This window comes from Raphanus sativus, chromosome 2, assembly GCF_000801105.2.
Source record: "Raphanus sativus cultivar WK10039 chromosome 2, ASM80110v3, whole genome shotgun sequence".
In the NCBI taxonomy this organism is placed as follows: domain Eukaryota; kingdom Viridiplantae; phylum Streptophyta; class Magnoliopsida; order Brassicales; family Brassicaceae; genus Raphanus; species Raphanus sativus.
Genome location: NC_079512.1, coordinates 34228725 through 34249139, shown reverse-complemented (window position 1 = coordinate 34249139; position 20415 = coordinate 34228725). Strand labels below are relative to the sequence as shown.

The 20415-nt window shown below is 31.9% G+C and overlaps 4 protein-coding genes across 4 annotated transcripts; 3 read left to right on the top strand and 1 right to left on the bottom strand.

Annotated features, from left to right (window-relative positions):
• The first annotated feature begins 748 nt into the window (after positions 1-748).
• On the top strand, positions 749-2019 carry LOC108837286 (cytosolic sulfotransferase 3). The gene has a single exon (XM_018610346.2). The coding sequence runs from the start codon at positions 796-798 to the stop codon at positions 1783-1785; it is 990 nt and encodes a 329-aa protein (XP_018465848.2). The 5' UTR covers positions 749-795; the 3' UTR covers positions 1786-2019.
• Positions 2020-5049: 3030 nt separating this feature from the next.
• Positions 5050-8144, top strand: LOC108843474 (ATP-dependent 6-phosphofructokinase 3). Its single transcript, XM_018616681.2, has 13 exons — positions 5050-5359; positions 5641-5687; positions 5771-5810; positions 5886-5948; positions 6025-6162; positions 6263-6421; positions 6494-6547; positions 6632-6700; positions 6775-6904; positions 6990-7255; positions 7343-7388; positions 7464-7618; positions 7749-8144. The coding sequence occupies exons 1-13, from the start codon at positions 5258-5260 to the stop codon at positions 7947-7949; spliced, it is 1470 nt and encodes a 489-aa protein (XP_018472183.1). The 5' UTR covers positions 5050-5257; the 3' UTR covers positions 7950-8144.
• A 2846-nt stretch (positions 8145-10990) lies between these two features.
• LOC130504683 (ATP-dependent 6-phosphofructokinase 3-like) lies at positions 10991-11936 on the top strand. Its single transcript, XM_056999307.1, has 3 exons — positions 10991-11232; positions 11307-11461; positions 11575-11936. Exons 1-3 carry the CDS (start codon positions 11208-11210, stop codon positions 11773-11775), a joined length of 381 nt encoding a protein of 126 aa, XP_056855287.1. The 5' UTR covers positions 10991-11207; the 3' UTR covers positions 11776-11936.
• A 7183-nt stretch (positions 11937-19119) lies between these two features.
• Positions 19120-19691, bottom strand: LOC108841611 (inositol oxygenase 2-like). Its single transcript, XM_057003358.1, has 3 exons — positions 19601-19691; positions 19403-19487; positions 19120-19328 (listed from the first exon to the last, which is right to left on the bottom strand). Exons 1-3 carry the CDS (start codon positions 19629-19631, stop codon positions 19187-19189), a joined length of 258 nt encoding a protein of 85 aa, XP_056859338.1. The 5' UTR covers positions 19632-19691; the 3' UTR covers positions 19120-19186.
• Positions 19692-20415: the final 724 nt, after the last annotated feature.

Genomic DNA, 20415 nt, shown 5'->3' with positions numbered 1-20415 from the left:
CCTTCTCTTCTATCTCTTTCCATTTTATTGCTCATTCATGTAATGATCCAGCTGACAAGTTGGCGAAAAACGCTCTGTTTCGGTTGCAGAACAACCCCTCTCTGGTTGGAAACTCTGTTGTTTAAGTTGTTTAAGTTTTAATGAAAAGGTTTGATAAAAAGAAAACAAAGAAAGATAGACTATCATCCTTCTTTAACAATCAGGTTTTATATCCATCGTACAAACTCTATATTTTGTTTCAAATAGTAAGAGTGGTCCGTAACAACATGGTTTTGAGGAGGCATAACCAAAAGAGCATTTTTCTTGTAGGTCTTATAATGATTCGATTTAAATAAAAGGGACTAAGATATATTCCTACCTTCTGCTTTATATGACTCATTACATTTATGTCAAAATGAATAACTAGTGCATGCATGACTTTATTAACTTTCTTGAAAAATGAAAGTCATACTAACAAATATAAAATTTACATTAATTTAATTTAGATATACTTGTTAATACAGCTAACAAGTCAGGATTTTCTTAAAATGTTGACTTATTGTTATGTTATTTAAGTTTATAGTAAGAAAATAATCAAGAAATATAGAAACATATCATAATAAATTCATTATTTATCAATTTTCTTGATATTTTTCTTACTCTGAATTATTTAGCATATGTATCTATTTTTCATATTTGTTTCTTTTATACTTCATAACTACCTTTTTAGGTATAGTATACAAGATTTTCAATATAAATAGCGATGCTGAGCTAGGGGTTTGAAGCAAACACACAAATTGTAAAAAAAAAAAAAAAATGGAGAAGAAACAGTTTTGGATGAACTTGAGAGAAGAAGATTTAACCGAAGAGACCAAGACTCTAATCTCTTCACTTCCTTCGGAGAAAGAGTACCTTGGTGGAAACCTCTGCAAGTACCAAGGTTCTTGGTATTACTACAACTTTCTCCAAGGTGTCCTCAATGTCCAGAGAGGTTTTCAGCCTCAAGACACCGTTGTCATCGTCGCATCATTCCCCAAATGCGGCACCTTATGGCTCAAGGCACTCACCGTGGCGCTCTTCGAGAGATCCAAGAACCGTTCTTCCGAGGATCAACATCCACTTTTCTCCAACAACCCTCATAACCTCGTACCGGTTCTTGAGATGAATCTGTACCGCGACACCCCAGAACCGGACTTGACCAAGCTCTTATCGTCATCTCCAAGGCTCTTCTCGACTCACATGCCGTTCCTTACGCTGAAAGAAGCTCTCAAAGACTCTCCTTGCAAGGTAGTGTACATTTGCAGGGATGCTAAGGATTCTCTGGTGTCACGTTGGCATATCATTTGCAGGTGTCTCAATAAAGAAGAGGACAGAAGCATTCTCGAGTCTATGTTCGAGTCTTTCTGCAGTGGGGTTTGCTTGTTTGGTCCGTTTTGGGATCAGATCTTGAGTTACTGGAAAGCTAGCTTGGAAAACCCTAAGCGTGTTCTGTTTATGAAGTACGATGAAGTGAAGGCAGATACTCGTGGTCAGCTCAAGAGACTTGCAGAGTTCTTGGGCTGTCCCTTTTCTGAGGAAGAAGAGAGTAATGGATCCGTGGATGAGATCTTGGAGATGTGCTCTCTGACTAGCCTCAGCAGCTTGGAGGTTAACAAGACAGGAAAATCGATCAATGGCATTGAATACAAGAACCATTTCCGCAAAGGGATAGTTGGTGACTGGAAGAATTATCTAACTCCGGAGATGGGGAAGAAAATCGACATGATCATGGAGGAGAAGCTGAAAGATTCCGGTTTGAAGTTCTGAGTTATGTTCCGATGCATTGGTGTAATAATGAAGTACGAGCTTGTTCCTTTGATGTAAGGTTCATGCTTTGTAATTCTGAGTGATGTCATGTGTTGTTGTGTGTTTTGTTTTATTTCCTTTGAGTGATGATGTCATGTGTTGTTTGTGTGTGTGTGTTTTATTTTCCCCGGAGTGATGTCATGTCATGTTTCTGCGTGTTCTTTAATAAATAAAAAGTACCTTGATGTTGTGTAACTTACATTTATAATTATTTAACAACCGTCTTATCGTTTGTTATTATCTTTTTTTTTTGCTAAAGTGTAAATATCATTTCAGAAATGAACTTTGAGACTTACAAGATGTGTTAACAAATTACAAAATCTCTAGACTTGATTCCACGGCAAAAAAAGGTAAAAAACATGGAATCAAAAGCAATCGAACTTAGAGCCGTTCTGCTTTAGAGCGAACAGGACAATAAGTACTGATAAAATTCTTGACAAGTCGGATGATAGGTTGAACCGAGACAAACAACAGTGGAGAAACTCGAAACCAGAACATGAGGCACACAATGCTAGCAAGAAGCTGATTCAAATGCCTGCTCGAACAAGTTGCTTTCCCTCATAGCCGCAGATTCAAACCCGCTCAAGGACTGCCCTCATAGTCCGGGCTGGGATAATGAACTGAACCTAAGTTCCAGCAAACGACGAGACAACACACACCCAGGTGCTTAATAGCGCTCAACTAAGCTCCACCGCACTCGTCCTCTAAGCCGGTAAGGAGAAAGGGGCAGCATCACCACCTCCCGGATCTTACTACATCCTCCATCCGCAAGGTGTGACCCAAACTCAAAGAATACGAAGAACCTCCACTGTCCAAGCTGATGAACCTATAACTCATATCCAGACTAACAAGCAACGCCTAATCCACAACAAAGGAGGGAAGAGGAGCCAAATTAATGCATCACTCAATAGACAAACCACCTAAACTTCACTTAATGGAGCAACAGAGAAGTCGACATCACATCAGTGAACGAGACCCCGAGGTCTCAAGCTCAGACAGCGCATACCCATGTAACCCTTGAAGCAAATGGCCACAACGACATTTGGGGTCCCTGCCGTCAGGGTGTCTAGAGCCGGGAGAGGATACAACCATACCAGCGATGTGAAGCTTCAACGACGGCACAGTCGCTAAAGGTACACTTCGTGAAGCTGTCACAACTCGACAAACGAAATCACTCGCTTGAAGACGACGACCGGAAATAGAATCACTTCACCAGCAGACACCTACGCCGGAGGGGGATTTGGATGTGACGGGATCGGTGGAGGCCCTCTCACAACGCTGTGCGGCGCTGGAGAGGCAAACGGTAAAGGAGACGCGAGAGCTAGGGTTGAGAGGTTTATTTGGGGGCGCGTGAGACTCAAACTCTGATTTTAAAATGTTGTTTGTTATTATCTTATGTTAATACTCCAGTAATCATATGTGCTCCCACTAAGTAAACGAGGACAAATATAATCAAGAGGTCATATTCAGGAGTGTGTTTTTGGCGTCACGAAATCAAAAAAGATTTGAAAATGCTTTTCATACAGATATGTAGTTGTAAGTTCACACAAATGTGTCTCTCTGGCCCATTGAGGTTGCAAGACTTGCACTGACACCAAAGTCTGAGATTTTTGACTTCTACTTTATGGTCAGAAGATTGGATGGCTTAATGTCTCTCTATCTTGACATGCTTGTGCTGGTAGGTACACAAGGCCTTACAAAAACCTACGAACACAAAAGAGGGGCAAAAGATTAAGAGATTTTTATCTTTTGATTACAGCTAACAGCAACTTTGGATATGATTCACGGGCCTGTTTACAGATAACAGCAAGATACGGTTGAAGAATTGTCTTCACTCGTCTTTGTCACATCAGCGAGAGATCCACGGTCCATGTATACTCCATTGTGGTAGAACGTTCCATAACCATTTATGGATGGGGCTTCTTTGGGCCATTTTTTGAGATTGAAGGCCCACAAGGAGAATTATATTTGGTATTTAACAGAAAACAAACGAATTATGTATTAATCTCAACTCCTGTATTGTTGTTGTTTTATGTACTTTTAGCAAGTGCTATCAGGCTCTTTTCAAAAGGTGTTACTATCACCGTATTTGTTTATTGTCATTGTGATGGAATATATTATTATTCTTTTATTTGATAAACCAATAACAAGAAGTTTAGATGGGGGACATATACAAACACATCACCATCTTTATACAATTTTTAAAAATGTGTGTAGCATTTTGAATAAAACCTCTTAAACCCAGTGTTTTGAAAACCGGATCGGACCGGCCGGTCGAACCAGTTCGACCGTGACTCGCTGAAGAAGCCGAGTCCAGTTCGGTTTAAAACCCGGATTTGAAAAAAACCGGTAAAATCGGCTGAAAACCGATAAAACCGGTGACCCGGGTTAATTTTAAAATCCGATTCTTCAAAATTAACATATATTTAAGTGTTTTCTATTATTACTAGCTAAAATTTAACATTTGATAATTAATGTTCAACTATTATTATTTAATTGATTTTTTATTTTCTTAAGAAACAATGTAAAAAATATATTTTTGACTCTCATATCCTATATTTGTTTTGCCATGTTCAAAAAGTAAATAAATATGATAATTGTAACCGTAAAACATTTGCTTTTTTTCAATTCAGTTCACATAGTATTCACATATATATAGTTAGATTTATGTTTGTTGTTTATTTTTAGTTAATATAAAATAGAGTGTATTATATGTAAATATATAATTATATATATTTATTTTTTCATAAATGGAAAACTCGGTTCGACCGATTAAACCGGTCCAACCAGTCAACCAGTAACTACACCGAGTCGGTGTCCGGTCCGGTTTTCAAAACATTGCTTAAACCTAAAAAAATATATCAAACCGAACCCCCAAAAATGACTTGTCAAACAAGTCCAAAAGATTAGGAAAAAAATAAAATAAATAAAAGGTAACTATACAGAAAACATTAAATTAAAATAGTTGTTTCTAGAAAATATCGACCTTTCTCTCTCAAGCGGTCATCGTCGGTGATATTTGTCAAAAGAGGCATAGTCCTCGGATACGGGTATACTTGAGATTCTTATTGATGCTACTACCAATGTTTAAATATTGCGGCAAAACCCGTTTTAGACCGCCACATGTTTGCTGAAGTCACCCTTTTAATTAGATACCAATCAATCATACACCCACAATATTCTCCATTACCAAAACCACCATTCCCTACCACCTCGTAGGTTTAAACTGCTTACTCTCTCTCCATCTATGGTCAAACTGTTTTGATCCTATAAAAAGGGGGGTCGACTCTGTCTTTTGATCTACGGATTTCATTTTCATTTCTCTAACATTTTCTTCTCTTTCAGCGATCGATCGAGCTTCTTCTTCTTCTTCCTGCTCTCGTATTCGATTAATCGTTTGTTATAATTTTTATTCCAGTTTCGTGCGTTCGTTATGAGTACTCTGGAAAACAGCAAGCCGAAGATCATCACTGGTTCTGGTGGTTATGTTCTTGAAGACGTTCCCCATCTCTCAGATTACCTTCCTGGTCTCCCTGTACGCTTTCCTCTCCCATCTATTCAGACTAGAACTTGATCTACATAGCTTGATTTTTGTTCTGTTTTTTTTTCTTTTTTACTGTTTAGCTTTTTCACCTTTAGATAGATCAAATGAATCTCTCAGGTGATCTTTTGCATCTGGGTCCCATGGGTTATATGATCAGGATCAAATCTCTATAATGGTTTTAAGTTATTTATTGTGTGTTTCTCAAATCTCAGATCAAATGGTTTATTAAAGTTTTTTGATTAATGTTTTCTTTTGGTTCTATGTGATTGCAGACTTATCATAATCCATTACAAGACAATCCAGCTTATTCAGTGGTTAAGTGAGTCTCCTTTTCACTAATAATAATAATACTCAATTGCAACTTGTAACACGAGTTTCTTTTTGTTTGTGGAATATTTCTAGGCAATACTTTGTTCATGCTGATGACACTGTCCCTCAGAAGGTATACATATAATTTTTGGTTTGGCAGCCTTGAGAATCCATAGCTCACTTATTGCCTCTTCTCCTTTTTGTTTAGATCGTTGTTCACAAGGATGGTCCAAGAGGAATTCACTTTAGACGAGCCGGGCCACGTCAAAAGGTTTTTTTTTTCCTCCTTTTTGTTCAGTTGCTTCATTTTGAAATAGGATCCTTTGTTGACTTATCTCTCTCTGCAGGTCTACTTCGAATCTGATGAAGTCCATGCTTGCATTGTTACCTGTGGGGGTCTTTGTCCTGGTCTCAATACCGTGATTAGGGAAATTGTGAGCAGTCTATCTTACATGTATGGCGTTAAGAGAATACTGGGAATAGATGTAAGTTTTCATGATTATTATATATATATATATATATATATATATATCCACACATTCACGTACTTGTTTGTTTCAGCTTGAATCTTTTTTGTTTGGTCAGGGTGGATATAGAGGCTTTTATGCTAAGAACACTGTCCCCTTGGACTCTAAAGTCGTAAATGATATCCATAAGCGAGGAGGGACCATCCTTGGGACCTCACGAGGTGGCCATGACACCACAAAGATAGTTGACAGCATCCAAGACCGAGGAATCAATCAGGTTTTTGGATTATAACCGCCACTAAAGGTACATATATAAACATAAGTTCTTGATGTTTTTGTCATCGTCCAGGTTTACATTATAGGTGGAGATGGAACACAGCGAGGCGCGTCCGCTATATTTGAGGTAGTGAAATCCCATTGTAACCATTGCAAGTTTGTAAGCTTTAAAAGTTTATGCTGATCTTGTGATTTTGGTAATACCATGTAGGAAGTTAGAAGACGTGGCTTGAAAGTTGCAGTTGTTGGAATCCCAAAAACAATCGATAATGACATACCTGTATGTTGTGTATCCCTCTCTCTTACCTCACTTCACCTTCATAGAGGAACTAAAAAAGTCTCTTTTGGTTGCAGGTGATAGACAAATCTTTTGGGTTTGACACAGCTGTAGAAGAGGCTCAACGAGCTATCAATGCAGCACATGTGGAAGCTGAGAGTATAGAGAATGGTATCGGTGTTGTCAAGCTTATGGGTCGCTACAGCGGTATGTAATAATATACTCTTTCTCGCTTGATCAAGCTCTCTTGTTAGAGTATCTGACAAGTGCGTGCACTTTATTTTTTAAACAGGGTTCATAGCGATGTACGCTACTCTAGCAAGCAGAGATGTGGACTGCTGTTTGATTCCGGAGTCACCATTTTACCTGGAAGGAGAAGGTGGACTGTTTGAGTACATAGAGAAACGTCTCAAGGAGAGCGGTCACATGGTGCTTGTGATTGCAGAAGGTGCTGGACAAGATCTCATGTCCAAGAGCATGGAGTCTATGACTCTCAAAGATGCTTCTGGTAACAAACTTCTTAACGATGTTGGTCTTTGGCTGTCTCAAAGCATCAAGGTAAAGCCACAAATTACACAGAAGAAGTAGAATCAGATTAAACCAAACCAAGTGGTTAAAATTTGGTTTTTGTTACTTGGTTTGTAGGATCATTTTAATCAGAAGAAGATGGTGATGAACCTCAAGTACATTGGTACTTTTCATATCACTTTCACTCTCTCCACTATGAGTTCCTTTGCGCATTAATCTCCATTGTCTTTGATTTCAGATCCAACATACATGATCCGTGCTGTTCCTAGCAATGCTTCAGACAATGTTTATTGTACACTTCTTGCTCAGAGCGCAGTGCACGGTGCAATGGCTGGATACACTGGCTACGTCAGTGGTCTAGTGAACGGAAGACAAACCTATATTCCCTTCTACGTAAGTTACAAAACCTATTTAAAAATCTTGAATGATCCAATGGTGTTATTAAACGTATCATCCACGGTAGCCATCATTTTCATAATTGTCATCGTCATTTGTTTTGTGTGGAATGGTTGTGATGTTGCAGAGAATAACGGAGAAACAGAACAATGTAGTGATCACAGACAGGATGTGGGCGAGGCTGCTGTCTTCAACGAACCAGCCGAGTTTCTTGAGCCCCAAAGATGTGTCTGATGATAAAGAGAAGCCCATGTCGGCCCTTCTGGACGATGGCAACTGCAACGGCCCAGTCGAGGTGCCTCCAGTGACCAAAGAGGTCACCAAGTGACACTGAACCTAAGAGTATGATGATGGTCCTATATATGTTTAGGTAGTAATTGATGAGCAAAAATAATTGTGTGTTTACGGTTTGACGCTTTCACTTGGCATAAGAAAATGTTGCACCTCGTAGATGCCTCATGTTTGTAGTTATTTTGAACTTCTCCATGCTACTTCTATCAATCTTCTAAATTAATTGACAATCTTTAGAAATCTTTAACCAAAACCCATGTGTTAAACTTTCAAGGCTTTGAAGACTTTAGGACTATTTAAAGCTCTTACTGCTATTAATTTTATCAATCACACTTTAGCTTTCCTAATTTTTTTTCAAAATCCCTAGATACACTAACTTCTTCTCTTTTGTTAACGTTTCCTTGATTTTTTTTTTTTAAATCAGAGGCTTCAGAACATTATTTTTTTTTAAAAAAGGTTACAGCTACTAGAGCAACAATCAAATTTTCCTATGAACGTTTCCAACCTATTGTTATTTTCATCTTTATATGTTATTTTCTTCATTTTCGTATAAATGTGTTTTTACACAGATTAAAAAAATGACGAAAATATATGTAAATTGTTATTAATTACACTTTTTGACTAATAATATTTGAAATAAATAAAATTATTTATTAAATCAACACAGTTTGCAATTAATTTTCAGCTAAAAACAAATATAATTTGTATTGGAATTGTAAAGCGATATTTTTGTCTAACAAGAAAAAAATATTATTGCTATTTAAAAATTGTTATTAATTACAATAACAATAGTTTAATGTTAACAATAACAATAGTATTACAATAATATTATTACACCTTTTTGACTAATAGTATTTGAGATAAATATTAAAAATTGAACGTCTAAGATATTAATGAACAAATAAACATATTAATAAATGTGTAAATAAAAATTATTTCCGCACTTTAAAAGCGCATATCAAAATTAGTACCTTTTTAAAGAAAATAAAAACAAAACGAAAGCCAAAATAGCTATGAATTAAGGAATGAACATGAGATTTAATTATCCAGTGTCAAAATTTAGAATTTCAATGGTATTGTCAATTAATTATATGTTTATTTTGAAGAAAAGCATATACTTTTTCACACAATTATAATCATTCTGGTATTTCATATATTTAAATGTTATCTTAATTCTACCAATATGCTTTTCCACACAACTTATTTATCATCTGCCTTATGCAATAACATTCCTTATGCAATAACCGTACCTACCACATGTGAGTTGTCGCATGATCTCTTGAAATTTCACGTGAATCTCTTCTATGTTTCACCAAAATAAAATACCATTGGTAGTATTCAATTATCCATCTTTAATAATTATTATTCATTTTATAGGTATCACAATTGCTCACTGTACAATATCGTTCACGTACCAAAACCATCAAAAAGTTGCTATATTACAGGCCAAGCCTTTTATTAAAACAAAAGAAAAAGCAAAATAAATGCAAAAATGAAGCAAAACAAAAGCAAAACTGAAACAAAATAAAAGCAAAACAAAATAATAAGAATCTTTTATGCAGCAGAGGAGACAATGTTTGTAAGAGAATCACTGTCACTTTCATTGGAGGCAAAGACTGCAACGATTAAATTTGGACTCAAATCAGGTTTTGACAAAGTTTTTATAGTCCAAACTTGCATCTTTGTACAACTTTCACCATTTTTCACCAACACTTTTATGCCTTCATCATTTGTGTTCTTCAGTTTCATCATATTTTCAAGGCTTTGAACCATATAAATTGATTAAATTATAAAACTTCAGTAAACTGAATTAATATAACTAGACATAGTAAATTCAACTTCAGGAAATGTTCTTACAAAAGAAGGTCTTAGCAAGAGTCTTCGTTTCTCCAAGATAGTCGAAAGTGAAATGATGACGATGCCTTTCACTCTTCAACTTATATAGGCAAACCTAGGGGTGGAAATAGAAGATCTTTTACATTATATTTAGAAAATAAGCTATATGTAACTAATTAATTGTAATAGTTCTTGTCTTGTAGGATTAACAAATAGTTTTCTACCCCCAACCTCCGAGACGCAGTAATGTAAATCGCTATTGTAATAGTAGACTAAATACTAGGCATCACTCATGTATATAAATATATAACATTGTATTCTGGTAGAAAAGTTAAAGTGCATATTTATTATAATATATCGAAGATGACGAGTCAGAGTCTGGCAAAGGGGATGGTCCGGTCCGTGTACACAACAAAACCAGTTTTATAAATTTCACATTATACTAAAATGTGTCTTCCAAGAGATGTGTACATTCTCGTGGTCGTTGTATTATTTTGGTACATGTTAATTATCTATTCCAAGAAAAATATGTTTGAATCCGAGAAACCACAACTTTTTAGTGTTTGTTAACTGGCATCCAAAATCATAACAACAAAATCATAACCTTAATGAAGCAACCATTTTGTAAATTTTTATTGGCAAAATTCATAAATTTAATGAAACCATACTTTAAATGATTAAATTTTTTACGTAATAACAACATAATAAGACCAAATAAAGATGATCTACTAACATACTGACTAATTGAGCTGCAATTATATATATAAATAGATGATCTACTAACATACTGCCTAATTGAGCTGCAATTATATTTAATATATATATATATATATATATATATATATATATCAAGATGATCTTTTAAATTTATATATAAAATCTAAATTTGTAATGGATGAAAACGTTCATCACGAATGCATATATTAAATATTTATCTATATTTCAGTAGTTGGACTTGGAGGCTTTAATATTTTGAAACTAACCCATTCCTATTATTACGGTGATAAAATTTAAAAGATCTTGAACTATTTTATCTATTCTAAAAAATATGGACTTGACATATTTACAAGAATGATCATCACTTATAAAAATACGTTGATATCAAACTTTTGAAAGAACATAGAAATCCATAATAATTGTCTCAATTTGTTTCCATATATCTTTTTACTATATAAGATGACCTTCTTCATCATCCACACACATATACTTACCTCCTAAATCTCTCTAAGAAGGTTTTAATGATCTGATTAATAATTTATTTTCAAAGGCATGACCATTAACTGTGATAATTGATTTGTTATGTGCCATTAATTCAAACATGTATTAGTTATAGGTAAATCGAAGACGATAAGTTCTTCCTTCCTACTTGGAGATACGCAAGGTTTTTGTCGTATTGATTGTCATCCTATGAATTAAATTCCTAAGGCAAGTTCGTAACACATGATCGTATTATAAGAAGATGGCGATGAACCTCAATTACATTGGTACATTTAACATCACCTTCACTCTCTCCACTATGAGTTCCTTTGCGCATTAATCTCATTGTCTTTGATTTCAGATCCAGCATACATGATCCGTGCTGTTCCTAGCAATGCTTCAGACAATGTTTATTGTACGCTTCTTACTCAGAGCGCAGTGCACGGTGCAATGGCTGGATACACTGGCTACGTCAGTGGTCTAGCGAACGAAAGACAAACCTATATTCCCTTCTACGTAAGTTACAAAACCTATTTAAAAATCTTGATTGATCCAATGGTGTTATTAAACGGTAGCATCGTTTTCATAACTGTCATCGTCATTTGTGTGGAATGGTTGTGATGTTGCAGAGAATAACGGAGAAACAGAACCATGTAGTGATCACAGACATGATGTGGGCGAGGATGCTGTCTTCAACGAACCAGCCGAGTTTCTTTAGCCCCAAAGATGTGTCTGATGATAAAGAGAACCCCATGTCGGCCCTTCTGAACGATGGCAACTGCAACGGCCCAGTCGATGTGCCTCCAGTGACCAAAGAGATCACCAAGTGACACTGAACCTAAGAGTATGATGATGGTCCTATATATGTTTAGGTAGTAACTGATGAGCAAAAATTGGGTTTTGACAGTTTTACGCTTTCACTTGGCATAAGAAAATGTTGCACCTCGTAGATGGGGGCATCTCTATGCTTTTGGCCCCACAGAGATAATTTGAGAGATAAATCTTCGTTCCATATGTGACGATTCTACTTCTATTAATCATCTTCTATGTGATAACTGAAAAATATCTTTAGCCAAAACTCATGTTTATTACATACAACCTTCTAACGTTCTCTGTACATTTTTGTTTTGGCACTAATTCTCATTCCTTCCTCGGAGTTGATGCATCATACTTTCTTGACATGATTTATCAAGCATACCTTCTATACGGCTGTACTGAACCAAAACTAACTCAACAGAAATAAACAAATGGAGAAAAAAGTAAAGCCAAATGGGAGATAAAAAGAAATTAAATGGGAGAATTAATAATTGATTACATTATTCTTTGAATGATATATGATGATATGTCTCAAATCTATTTACCAAATTTAAAGAGATCGGATGGTTTCACAATCGGAAACCTCGAACTAAATATAGAAACTCCAATTAATGGATACAAGAATTAAATTGCTTTAAAATATATGAGTATTATATAAATTGTTTTAGAAAGTGAAACAATCGATTATATAATCATAAAATCAAAATAACGACAATTTTGTGGGTGTTTTGACCACTTAAAGTTGACCATAGAAGATCCTTACTTTGTATTTAGAAAATAAGCAATATGTAACTTATTAATAGTAACTAGTATCACTGTCCATTCTATGCATGGGCACATTTTACTTTTAACTAAAATTTTAATACAAGAATCAAAATTGCTTTTAAAATATATGAGTATTATAAATATATGTGTGTTTTGTTAATATTTAAACATAAGTGTTACTTATATGATTAAGTATAAAACCTTTTATCAAATATGATTTAACAGTTAAATATATATATTTAAAAATATGTTTTTTGTAAAAAGCATACACATATCTAGTGACTGAAATGAAATTATGAAGAATAATTCTTAAATTATAGATCAACAAAAATTTGACGATAATTCAGTAAATATTCCAGGAATAAAGAATGCATGTTCGATATTTGTATATGATGGTGATGGGTTGAAGATGATAAATGGTGAAAGTGGAAAGTTAAAATCAGAGATAATGGAATAAAAAATTCAACTTTTTTAACTTTAAATTTTATTCCAAAACAATGCATAACAAATTGAAAAAAATTGTTCTTAATCCCTTATATATTATTTTAGGAGCACTAATAAAAAATAACCTTGTCTTCATGTGTGATTTACATGAGTGCCATTTACACTTGGCAACTCCATATGCACTTTCACCACTTAAATCTAAAGACCTTTTATTAGCTAGAATAATTACAGGATTTGCCATCATCCATCACATTATAACATTAACTATAATATATGATTCGTTGATATTTTCTAACCAAACAAAAAAACGTTGATAGTCAATTGTATATGATTGTCGATATTTTAGTGATGGAAATAATATTTATATAATGCGTACATACATATATATTTTTATATAACACATGTGACCACCGCTAATGTTATATACTTTTATAGTTCCATTTACATTTTTCTCATACATTTACATTTACATATATATCATATATCATATTATAAAAGCTTTCTTAATAATAACAAAAAATATAATGCATTACTATGAAAATGATGAAACGATAATGCATTATTTTTGTATGAATACATCTTTTTGATCTGTGATTATAATGTTATCTCGAAATCAAGGTTGATAATTCTATGATCTTTAAACTATGAAAGTAAAAAAAAAAAATAATGCATTACAATGAACGTGTTAAAAAAATATATTGCATTCTTATTTATATGAGTCTAAATTTTTGATCTGTAAATATAATGTCGTCTCTATATCAGTTCAAAATATATTTTTTCTTTTTACTATAAAAATGTTAAAATTTTTAATGGTTATAACAATTATAATGCATTCGTTTTGTATGAGTCCAACTTTTTTAAAAAAGTTGATTTAGTGTCGTCTCTATATAAATGTTATATACGTTCACACGTTCATAGTTAATGTAGGCTCTAATTTCATTTGTATCTCAATCAAATTCCTTATTAAAGTTCTTTGTATTAGTATTGGCATTAAAAAAAATGTATCAATCAAGGTCATATGATATCGTGATTGATAAAACATTAATGTTTACCGACTTTTCTATATTTTGTTAAACAAGATTTTAGTAACAAAGGCAATCAACATTAATTGCCTGATGATATGCGGTTTGAACATTTGAATTAATTTAGGCACATTTGTACACGATTTTAGTAACCAAAGGCAATCAACATTAATTGCCTAATGATATTAATTTATGCACATTTTCAATAAGACGATTATGATTAGTAGTCTTTATCAAATATTGTGATTGTTTCACATAAGAAATTTTGATTTCATAATAAATATTTATGTATTATTTATTACCAATGCGTAGTCCATTTACAAAATAGAATTAAGAAAAAAATTAGGAAATTTCTATCAGAATACCGGATTTAGGTAAGTCTTATGATACACATGTTTATATGAGTCCAATAATGTTCCAGAAATCGATGCTCTCAGACTGAGGTAATACATTTTTCACATATTTTTTTTAACTAATATTTTAAATTTCGCAATGTGATATTTTATTTAATTCCTCACTATAGGATTGCGAATGAAGACTTCAACTGGTGACATTATTCACGGCACTATTCACGTTCTTTTCTAAGAACTTGCTGATCAACATGATCATTTCTTATATTTTTATGCATGGTTTTATTTTTCTATTTCATATGTTTCTTTTAACTTATATTTATTTTTAAATGAAAACAAATTTGGACTTATATTATATTCACATCATAAGAAATTATATTATTATTTGTTTATTCTTATTAATTCAATTATATGATATATGATCGAAATAAATAATTAAACAAAACCACAATGTACGTAAAAAATATGTGTAGTTTTAGTTTTTATGCATTTTAAATCATATTTATTTTAATAAAATGTGATTATCTCTTAAAATATTCTCATCCTGCGCAAGGCGCGGGTGATCACCTAGTAGTAAAGTATATGTGTCGTTCACAAAATTGTCAAATGACTTCTGTTTTATAGTATAAAAGATATTGCTTGTCTTGTATGATAAGAAATAGTTCTCAGTTTGATTATTGACAAGAATACAATGTTTATATACATGAGTTATGGCTCTATGTATCCTACAAATCACAAAATCGATTTACATTATAGTGTAAAAGATATTTCTTGTCTTGTACGAATAAACAAATAGTTTTCAGTTTGATGACTGATTCTACGTCTACCCAAACCACACAGTAATGTAAAGCGATTTTGTAATCATATGATACATATAACCCATAACTCATGTATATAAAGTTGTATTGTTGCAGAAAAGTTAGAGTGGATATTTATTATAAATATGTTAATTTGAATCAAAAATTTGAAAGAATAATAGATCAAAGAGGATTTGGTAAAGTCTCAATTACAATTATATAAATAGATATGATAATATCAGTTCAAGAGCAGACCAACATAAAACAATAAAAATGTTTGAATATATACATTACTTATACGAATTAGGTACAATAATTGAATATTTGGTTTGTAAAGTGTGAGCAGTACTATAATCAAATAGTTCAACATGCTATGTTTGGATGAAATATGTAAATGAATAAAACCAAACTGCACTTCCTCTTTTTCATACATTGGCTAAAAACATAAATAATCATCGTCATTTCATATTTTTAATCAAGAAGCATATGTTCAACCGATGAAAATTTATCCCCCACAATGACGTTTACCAAAATGGACTAAATTCATCGTGACCCACAACGATGAGGAAGAGTCACCCAAAGAGGATACCTTGGACATTGTTGGTCTAAATTATGTCATGAAAAGAGTCATCTTCTTCTTTCAACACAACAAACTCAATTTTATAAATTTCAAAATTTACTACAAAATATGTTTTGCTTTTTTTATGTGTTAGTTACATTTTATGATAAAATATAAACGAATCAAGAAATATAAATTGATATTTGTTGTTGTTGGTCTCTCTTAAATATTAATATATACTAATATCAAACAAGAATATGTTAATTTCATGTAGTAGCAATTACTGTATTATGTGTTTCAAGCAATAATTACATGTGAATCAAATATCTCATGTTCATCATCCAATTTGCAATAACAATGGTACAATTATTGTTGCTTTGATTCAAAAAATGTTTGTATATTTATATGAATATAGTACAATAATTTGATATAGACTTGTGAAGTGTGAACAATACTTCATACAAAGATAGTGCAAAAATATTTAAGTTCGAGGACATGTTGTGTCTAGATGAAGCAAGCTAATGAATAAATCTAAATCCATTTTCTTTCCTTATAAATTACTAAAAGAAGAATAATAATGTCATTGTTATTTTTCTAATAGAGAAACCAAGTGCAAGCGATTGGAATTAATTATCCTCATACAACAATAACGTTGTAACTCGTATTTACCAGATAAATTATAATAAATTAATTTTATTTAATAAATTAAAATAAAATTACATGTTGTGTCTAGATGAAGCAAGCTAATGAATAAATCTAAATCCATTTTCTTTCCTTATAAATTACTAAAAGAAGAATAATAATGTCATTGTTATTTTTCTAATAGAGAAACCAAGTGCAAGCGATTGGAATTAATTATCCTCATACAACAACAACGTTGTAACTCGTATTTACCAGATAAATTATAATAAATTAATTTTATTTAATAAATTAAAATAAAATTAATCCAATTCCATATTAGATGTATTGTGCCATGAGTCAATTTCCATTGAAATGGATACATACCAGCCATAACTCATGTATATAATAGTGTATCGTTGCATAAATGGTAAAGTGGATATTTATTATAAATAGAGTTGTTTACGTATTAAAACACATTTATATATATATATTATATATATATATATATATATATATATATATATATATATATGGATACATACCAGCCATATCTGTGGGAAACAGATTGTTGTAATATGAAAATTTATGGGCTGGACTATTTATATTCAAGTGCTTGGACCAATTCCTATATATAATGTTAAATAAATTTGATAATTTTCTTCAAATATCATTATATATGTGGGAGACAAATTTTTGTATTATCAGATTGTGTTTGGACAAATATCATTTATATTCAAATATAAATGAGATTGGTCCAAGCACTTGAATATAATTTTTGTTCAAATATCATTATATAAAAATTAATCATATATATGTGTGGGAGACAGATTGTTGTATTATCAGATTGTGTTTTCTATGCCAATTACATCGATCTCATCCATATATGTTTTGGGGATGAATATAAAATTTGGATGCAAACTACAATAAAATCTCTATAAATTAGTCATATTAAGATGATGATAATTAATTGATTTTAAAGATTATTTTTAAAAAAATATTTTTAGAATATATTTATAAAATAGTTTTACAAACTGATTTTACAATACTATATAATAATTATTTTAAAATTTTAAATTTTATCTTTTCATTAGATTATTTGATATTTCTATACTATTATTTATGAGGTGATTTTTTGTCTCTGAACTCTCACATCAAAAGGTAGAGTGGCTAATTTTTTTATTACCTTTAATGAATAATTAGATTTGTTTATATAAAATTAACCATTATTTTTAATACATAATTATCCATTAGTTAAAAACATATTTCAGAAATTTTATAATTATCATTATATAAACAAAAAAAATAATTATCATTATAAAATAGTCTATATTGATTTCTTTGATTTGATAATTATAATTGTCTAAAAATAGTCTATATTGTGTTATAAAATCTTTATTAACCTTGATGGATAATTAGACTTGTTAATATATAATTCATCATAAATGTAAAACGAATTTTATTGATTTAATAATTTTTTAGTAAAAATTTGATTTAATAATTATCATTATATAAAAGTAGTTTTTTGCCTTTACCACCAATAAATCTGATTGTAATCCCAAACATTGTTCCCTCTTCTGCATAAGACATGTCTTTTTTTGCTTTTATTTTGCTTTTGTTTTGCTTTTGTTTTTCTTCAGTTTTGCTTTTGTTTTAATAAAAAGATTTAGCCAACAATATAGCAACCTTGATGTGTTGCTTCAGTTTTATTAACCCTATTAGGACACTGAACAAAATAATAACAATATAAAAAATACAATTTACCTATTAACTAATACATGTTTGAATTAATGACCCATAACCAAATCAATTGTCAAAGTTAATGGACTTGTACTTGAAAATAACTTATTAATCAAAACTTTAAGATCTTCTTAGAGATATTTATGTGGTAGTTTGTTTGTGTGGATGATGAAGAAGAAGCTATCTTATATAGTGAAATAGATAATAAAAATTGGATATTCATCAATTCTAAAATAAATTCTTGAAAACCCCTCAATTAAATAAGCAGACAGAAGGAAATGGGACTTCTTTTATCGCTTCAGTTGATTCACCTCAAGATGTTTTGTACTTGGTCAATACAAATAACAATCATCGACATATAACTATTATTTCATCCCCAAACATATATGGATGAGATCGATATAATTGGCATAAAAACGCAATTGGATAATATAACAATCTGTCTCCCGCATATTCATATATATTAAATAATATTTGAAGAAAATATCAAATTTAACATGTCTATATAGAACAATCATCGACATATAATTATTATCTCACAGATCTTATGAATTTTACAATAGTAATTTTGAAATCATTAACTATAAGTAAAAATAATAAAATAAGAATATTAACTACAAAACAATACAAACCAACGACAGTCCAGTGGGGAAAACCCCCAAATTCTAGTAGCAGGAGGACTTTTCCAAGATCTGGAAAAAAAAATCTGTTTAACCGAAAGTTTGTCTAACAAACAGAAAGGATATAAAATTTAGTAAATATTTTTAAATAACTATTATTACGCTACACATTGATATATATATGGTTCACAATTATGTGTATAAGTATGTAAATAATATTTAAAACATGTAAATATCATGAATCACTGCCGTTAGATGAAGCCAGTCCACGTTTGGATAATCCTTACGGCTAGCCTCAGCAGATTGGAGAAGGTGTTGAATCTGTGGATTGTCTAAATCCAGATCACTATCAACAGCATTCCCAAACACTCATTTTTATCTTCTCCATTTTTTATACTCGTTTTTTTTTTATCGAAACTCCATTTTTTATACTCTTCCCTCATTTTCTTCACCTATTAAAACTACATAATTAGATTACTCAACTAAAATTTACTGGGCAACGAAAAAAAATTATGAGTAAAAGTTAAATTCACTTACTACAAAACATAATAGATAACTTTTTCTTACAAAACCAAATGTTTGGTTAATGTGTTGCATCTTGTAAAAGTCTTCAACACCCTGCTGTCCTCCACTTTCAGCATTTTCATAATCCCTAACCACATAACGAGATATTTAATACATAAATCAATTTAGAGAAAACGAGTTTGTTGTTGAGAAATAACGTACCTGAAACCATATCCCAAGCAGTTGATTTCAACGGCATCAAGTTCATCATTTGCCTCTCCCATTTTCTTTTCATCGATTATTGCATCTACAATCATAATTATCATCAAGTTTTTCGTTAGTTTACTAAAACAAGAAAGTTTGGTAAACCTTCAGTCAAAAAAAAAGTTTGCTAAGTCTAATGAAAAAAATGTTTCTTACCAAGAATCTTCGTCTCCCTTGAGATTGACATGATGATGATGAAGAAATGAAATGATGATGTCTTCTATTCTCCAACTTATATAGGCAAAATACCAAATTTTAGCAAATAAAAACTTATATAGGCAAACCTACTCTGTTTTTTAGTTGAACATTAATTATTATTTATCGTTTGATTCTAGTTTTAGTGACTTCTCTTTATTTTGTCTATCTGTAATTGCTTAGTGTACAGATATTGCCCGATTGGGCTAAAGAAACGGACTTGCTTAAAACAATATGGTCTGGGCTTATAATTAGGCCGTGACTAAAAAGGCTTTTGGCTGAAACAAAGCTTCCACTGAAACGGCAGCGTTTTAACTCAAATTCCTATGGTAAGTTTCTATAAAGAATGATTGTTGTTTTGATGATAGATTCCGGAATTAGAGCTCTGAATTTCTTAGCTGACTACGGAGAGTTGATAGTAAACTTAGTTGATTACATTTGCAATCTTTGTATTACTCTATTATATATATACACATTTCTTTTTATTTAAGCTATGTATATTGTATCGTATTTCCTGAGTGCTTAGGGGATGTCATGTTTTCCTGAGCAGCGGTATCATGCCTACTTCATGGAAGATATCAAGTCATGGATGATTATTTCAGCTGGTTTGTATTCATTTATGTGTTTTTTTAACTTGGGAAGTTTTGGTTTATTTATAATTGTCTCAGCATTCGATAGTGTGATACAGCCAATACTGTGAGCTTGTGTGGAAGTTTCTGTGTAATCTCTGGTGCTAATATGGAAAGAAATAGATATGTTAGAAGCATATTAGTCTA